Here is a 7,225-nt window from a genome sequence, read left to right as displayed (position 1 = left end):
CTATTGATAGCTTAGAACATCTATTCTGAACTTTTGGTCCACTGAGTTGACAACTTTTGCCACTGCAGCCACTGAATAATACAATCAGGAGTTGTCCCTCCACCCAGGGATGCGCGCACGTTTTTAGGCTCACCTACATCGTCAGCTGAGCTAAGGCCATGGTCGTCGTACCATCCGTACCGTCATCGCCGTCAACATTCGCTTTGGTCAAAGATTAAACGCAGAAGCCGTTTGTCACATGTTGAAATTGGGTAAAGTTTACCGCATGCCGCATAGTAAACGCCTAATTTGAAGCACGGCCAGTACGGTATTTCGAGCACACGCAATATTTTTGGCAAAACATGGGAATTCATAGTCAGTTCAGGTTCAACAGATTTTGCCACGTTTCCACGCCACAATGTGAATGAATAAGGGCTAGGTTTTGGATATAAAAAAAAATGTATGCACAACTAGTAGGTTTGGCCATAATATCATATATATAGGTCACAAACAGCTGTGGTGTTCACACCCTGTTCGTTGGACAAGATTATTGACAGATCTTATGCAAAATGGTATTCCTCCCCACCCTGCCGGAACACGTCATATAGGATTACAAAAACATGTGGAGACGCAGCATAACCTAGTTACAAACACCATGCTACAAATCGGGTATAGTGCCATCTAGCACAATTGATCAATTTGTTAAAATATATCGATATCTACGAATGCCACGTTCTATACATTACTCGAGGTGCTCATCAAAACGACTCTGTCTTACTACTCACAATCATTTCTGTCCTTTTGTGTAGCACTAGTTCAGACACATTCACGTGCATCCGCCACATGCCAATAATACGTGCGAAAATGCTAGCCACGCCCGTCCGCCGCAACGTTCAAATGTGGATACGTTTTGCTGACCGCACGGAACTAACGTAAAAACATTTATCTGAATAAAATAAGTTGAGTAAATATTAAAAATATCAACTCGTCGACTTTTCCATACGTATAACCCAGCTTAAAGCCCAAAAATGCGTGTCCACGTCTCCCCACACCCACACTGCGGTCATATATTGAAACGCTGCCGACTCGCAGTAACGAAACGTATAAAAACTTTGAACATCTAAGAAAGTTTGATGGACGTTGAAAATTACCATCTCGTAACTTTCCACAGTAAACCAACTTATGCACGTCACACCCCTCCCCCCCCCCACAGTACGCCGCGCCCAGCGTCGCATACCCCTGGAGCTCCCTACCACGCGGCAACGGCGGGGATTTGGTGCCTTTCTAGCCATTCATTGTCAGTATTTATTTGGCGATAGCAAGAGCAAGTCAAGACGTACGTCATAATAATGTAAATGGCGCTGGATAAAAACGATATATATATGATGACACGCAACAATTCGATTGTATTAGCAAATTAAGTTGCTTGCCTATACGGTACACGTTAATAGATTGGGTATGAATCCCAGTGCCACCACACACATCCCATAACAATAATTCATGCCTTACAACACGTATCATGTGTAATTTCAAAAGAGTGGATTGAAGTAAAAGTAAAGAAGAAGAGTGCATAATAGCCATATTCCAGTCACCCAGTCATCCTAGTCATTCTCCTCGGTCAACATCCCAGCAATATCAAAAACATCGCAACGAGAAACCCCTCTGTTATAAGTATGAACACACTAATGTCCGAGCTGCACCTGACTTGCCCGTTAATAAGTCACATGCACTCAACATCCTCACGTTGTGAGCCACCATTAGCAATAACATTAGAATAAATCGCCCTGACCAGCATATGACTTATAAATAAAACCACTCACAACACATAAATCAAACACGACCACAATAACACATCGTTAATAAATCAAATCGTATCACATGTCAATATTAATATACATACAATACATATTATACATATATAAAATATATACTAATTATATATATATTATCATATCGTATATATAACTGGAAAGTCTATCCCTACCGCCAGGACCAGCACACGAAGCGCGACGCTGCGGACCGCACCATTCACCAGGGCCACCTCAGTTTCCGACCGCCTTCACGTGGCGGCGCCTCGTTTCGTAACGGTGCGCGCTGCGCCGCGCGACCGCCGACCGGCAGCGCGGCCTCGCGTCACGGGGGGGGGGGGGGGGGGGGGGGGGGGGGGGCCGCCGGCGTCTCACAACCTCAGCGACTTGCCGTCACTCGCGCGCCCGAAGCGGGCCCACCAGGGGCGCTGCAGCGCCGATCCGCAGAGCCTCGACATCGGTCCAGCACAGCCGATCCTGAGCCCACAGAGTCGGCCACTGAGATCGCCATTCGTGTGCCGCGCGCTGAACTCTGGATCGTCGTGAGCCCCGCTGGAGCGTGTCTCTGATGGACTGCGCGTGCGCCATGGAACTGCGCGATGACCGACCGGATTATAGCGTGATAAGTGTAAGAAGGTCGAATGGGCGAGAGAGCTCTTCTTCCGCCGCGTCCCTGAGATGTGAGAACGCCTGCTCATGCTCGTTCTACGGTTTCACGCCGGCGAGCATTGTATTTGGTGCTGACTATCGCGCGGCATCAGGCCTGGTTATGGTGTCGTGTGATGACCGTCCGTGCGTGGGGCGTACATGCAGTGGTGTTCATGCATGCAAAGTAGCGTACTAATTTTGTTCTGCTCTAGCATCTCAGAGATGTGACAGTTCACGCATATACTACCATATGAGCAGACACTCTTGTCCAGTGATGGGCTGGTTGCTGTTTAAGCATAAGAATAGTTGAATGGCAACTCGTATGCTAGAGCAATAATTGTATTTCACGTAAAATCTCCGAGGATTTGGGGAACAAATCAGATGCCAAATTGGTATAATGATAATAGTTTTTTGAGTGGATATATTATATAATCCGGTCCCGACGAAATATATCCAACTGTTAAGCTGTGTCAACACCTTAACGGAGACACTTTCTTTCACATTTCTCTACATCATTCGACCAACAGAACTGCTTGATAATGCTCTAGAAAAAACCGTTCATAGGCGTGTATAGTGAAGAACCTGTCCACTCTATCACTGTACATGGTACCAGAACAGAATCGCTGGAAATTGTCCAGACTGCATAAGTATACATTCGTACTGGAATAATCAAACTGGGCAGTAATTGCCATATAGCTACCCGGTACCAAAACGATAACTGAAAAAAAGCTGCTAGCTAAGCGGCACGCGTAACACACCTAGAGGCCTAGAAGAAGTGCTACGTTGGGCGGTTAGTGAGCATTCTTATTAGAAATTGTGAATTATTAGTCCTTACTATATCCATACGGATACAGGCCTCCGAGACAATTAAGCTGAACGAAGCCGAAAAGAAAAATGCATTACTAATAAGTAACGTTCGCCGAATGTACATTCTAACTATTGTTGTAATTTCCATTATTATTGTTTTGGAGCGGTTCATTCCACTTGTCATTAGTAAATATCAAGCAGTGAAAAACATGATCGGGTTGCCAGTACTAATTACTAATAAATAATAATATATAATATACTATACCTTTATTAGGCACTCTTACCGTATCTTGCTCATTATCCCACGTCTTTTCTAGTTACTCATCAGACAGAAAATGATGGCGAGCAACAATAATACATTCAGTATTACCGTTTCAAATTCATACGCATAACGTAATACCGTATATTGTATGTATTCGTATTCGAAATCCAAATATGCGGCACAGTAAGATGTCAATGTTTGACATTAAGCAGGCATTACCTATTCTTCGTCCTTCCATTGTCTCATCATCCACTGACACCTACACAAGTTTCCTGTAAACGCCTCGTAACTAGCGTGCAGACTATACTGCTATAACTAACATACATATAACAACACATTCATCTACCACATTTGAGTGATATATTAGTTACATGTCAACAAAAACCTCGATACAGAATGATGAGTTTGCGCGAGTAATTTTCGCTAATGCAATTGGTGCTGGATGGATGATGGATGACGAGAGATAGATTAAAGATTGTGATTGCTTGGTGCTGATCGTATGTAATATTTAGCTTGATAAATAAGCACTATATCAGTACATTGGAATAAGAATGTAACATCAGTTGCTTCACGCGTTTATCGCGTAGATATCTCGCGCTAAATGCCGATAACGTACCTGAGAATACTCAATTGCAACTCAAACTGGATTCCACCAGTAAACAACTTAACGACGACCCCCCCCCCCGCCACTGAATGACGTCGCCTCAACATATGACCACGTAGCCATCGGCTTTTTCCATGCCGATTCGTCACACCCAACCCTTTATAGGGGCACGCCACCTGCCCCCGTGTCACTGTGTTGAGAAGAACGGTCAGCTAGCCACGCCGCATGTTCTGGCCGTCCGCTGGCGCGCTGGGGTCCTTCCATTCAAAGTAACGGACGTGAAGTACTATCAGAATAGATAGTTCCAGGGGCGGATGCATCGCCGCGACGGCTCGAGAGCGGCAAGAACGCAAAAACACAAGCGCACCTCCCGCAGATTCGAAGACGCCAAGATCATCCTGGCCGACAATCTACGAACTAATAACACCTGGGGCCGTTTCAAAACAAAATAGTCCTAACATATAGTCTTAACATTAACAATAGTCATACGTTATCTTAGCATAAATTAGGCGATTTCTGGCCCAGTATAGCCGACGCGTTGTATCGGACAAAGCATCCTCCGTAAAGTCACATCGTACCTCAACTGGCGCCCGGTATCCACCCTACTGTTGCGATCCGTTCTCAGAGATTGCGACTACGTAACGGTCGGGTAGGGTCGCGAAACGGTCTCAACACAAGAAGAGGCGGCAGATTTAAGGTATATCACAAACACTCTACGTACTCGCGGATGGGTTGGAATTGGAGCACCAAACATTATATGCAGAGGAAGTTGCCAGCGGCATAAGCTCGCGAATGTAAAATGGAAAGGCGAATAACCGTTCCGGCGTGGGTTTAACGACGCCGCGAGCTAATCACGCACTAATAAGCCTAAACCTCAACAAACAAGTTTGAACAAGCCACAGGTATAACCTAATACATATCAGTAGCATGGTAGAAGAGTACGGCTAGAAGTTTATCTACAGCGGACGATAAATAATCACCGACAATGACTACGTTGCATACTGTGCGAATTGTCCATTTGTACTTGTGAATCCAGTCAACGCAACATTCCACGCTGAGCCATATATACTGCCACCGACTGAGTAACAGGCCATCCTTAATACAAACGCATTAACAACATACATACATATATATATATATATATATATATATATATATATCGTATATATACTTGGTAAAGTTCTACTCTCTACTGCAGGACCAGCACCGACGGCGACGCTGCGGAGCCGGCACCATCACCGGCGCCACCTGCCAGTTTCGACCGCTTCACGTGGGCGGGCGCCTCGTTTGTGAACGTGCGGCTGCGCGCGCGGCAGACGGCCGAGCTGCAGCTGCGTGCCTGCGTCTGCCGGCCGGGCGTCTTCAACCTCAGCGACTTTGCCGTCACTGCGGCGCCCGATAGCGGTGCCCACCAGGGGGAGCTGCAGCGGCCGATCCCGCAGAGCCTCGTCATCGTCCAGCACAGCGAGTCCTGAGCCTCACAGAGTCGCCACTAGGAGTCGCCTCATGTGCCGCGCGCTGGAATTCGGGCGGCGGGAACTCGGGAATGCGTCGGTGAGCCGCCGCTGGGAGGGCCGTATCGTGGTGATGGACTCGCGCGCTCATGGAATACGTGCGGCGATGACGACGCGGGAATAGGCTGTGATGAAGTGTAGTGATAGGTGCGAAGTTGTGGGCGAGACAGCGTTGTCTTCCGCCTCATCCCTGCAGATGTGAGAACGGGCCTGCTTGCTCTCTTCTAGGGTTATCGCTGGCGTGCGAGCATGTATTTGTGTGCTGCCTATGCGCGTGCATGCAGGCCTGTGGGTTGGTGTGTGTGTGTGCGTGTGTGTGACCGTCCGTGCGTGCGGGCGTACATGCGAGTGTGTGTTCATGCATGCGAAAGTACGCGTACGTACGATTTTGTTCTTGCTTATGCATTCAGAGATGTGAGCATGTGCACGCATTATATGTACATATTGAGCAGACACTCTTTGTCCAGTTGAATTGGGCTGGTTGCTGTTTTTAAGCATGAGAAGGGTGAATTGCAACTGTATTGCTTAGATCAATAATTGTATTTCACGGTAAAATTCTCGAGCATTTGGGTAAAATGTCAGATGCCAAATTTTGGTATTATGAATAATAGTTGTTTTGGAGTGTATGATATCCCGGTCCCTAGCGAAATATATCCACTGTTATGCTGTGTGAACACCTTAAAGGATACATTTATTTGGCACAGTTCCCCACATTCATCGACCCAACAGAATTTGCTTGATAATTGCTCGAGAAAAAACAGTCATAGGCGTGTATAGTGAAGACCTGTCTCAACCTATTCACTGTGTACATGGTACCAGTAACAGAATCGCTTGGAATATTTGTCTTCAGACTTGCATAAGGTTTAGTACATCGTTACTTGTGAGATAGTCAAACTGGGGCAGTAATTGCATATAGCGTACCCGGGTACAAAACGATAACTGTAAAAAAGCTGTAGGTAGCGTTGTAGCGTAACACACTAGAGGCAGTAGCAGTAAGTTGCTACGTTGGCGGTTAAGTGAGCATGTTTTATTTAGAAATTTTGTGAATATATTGTCCTTACTATATGACATACGTGTATACACGGGCCTCCGAGACAATTTAAGCTGAACGAGCGAGAAAGAAATGCATGTACTTGAATTAAGTAAGACGTTCAGCCGAAGTGTACATCTAAACTATTGTTGTTAATTTATTATTTTGTTTTGGAGCGGTTGCATTCCACTTGTCATTATAAATATTCAAGCAGTGTAAAAATCATGGTTAAGGTGTGCAGAGTACTAAATTTACTAAATAAATAATAATATTATAAATATACTATACTTTATTAGGTCATTCTTTACCTGGTATCTTCGTCTCATGTATTCCTCACGTCTTTTTCTATTTACTTCATCAACAGAAATATTGATGGAGATGCAACCAATAATACATTCATGTATTAATCGTATTCATAATTTCATACCATATATTCGTATCTGTATGTATTGGTATGTATTCGTATTCGTAATCATATATGTCTGGCACGTAAGATGTAGCAATGTTGTTTGACATTAGAGCAGGATTTACCTATTCCTTCGTTCTTCATTGTTCAGATCATCCACTGACCCT

The 7,225-nt window shown here is 45.2% G+C and overlaps 1 protein-coding gene across 1 annotated transcript in view; it reads left to right on the top strand.

Moving 5' to 3' along the window:
• Positions 1-6,944, top strand: part of LOC106815913 (trafficking protein particle complex subunit 8-like) — a 33,929-nt gene extending 26,985 nt beyond the window's left edge. The window contains exon 27 of the mRNA XM_014820445.1: positions 5,307-6,944. Within this exon, the coding sequence (XP_014675931.1) occupies positions 5,307-5,583 (277 nt within the window). The 3' untranslated portion in view covers positions 5,584-6,944. The remainder of the gene's footprint in view (positions 1-5,306) is intronic.
• Positions 6,945-7,225: the final 281 nt, after the last annotated feature.

Source organism: Priapulus caudatus, unplaced genomic scaffold (genome assembly GCF_000485595.1).
Source record: "Priapulus caudatus unplaced genomic scaffold, Priapulus_caudatus-5.0.1 Scaffold30, whole genome shotgun sequence".
In the NCBI taxonomy this organism is placed as follows: domain Eukaryota; kingdom Metazoa; phylum Priapulida; class Priapulimorpha; order Priapulimorphida; family Priapulidae; genus Priapulus; species Priapulus caudatus.
This window is presented reverse-complemented; position numbering and strand designations above follow the sequence as displayed.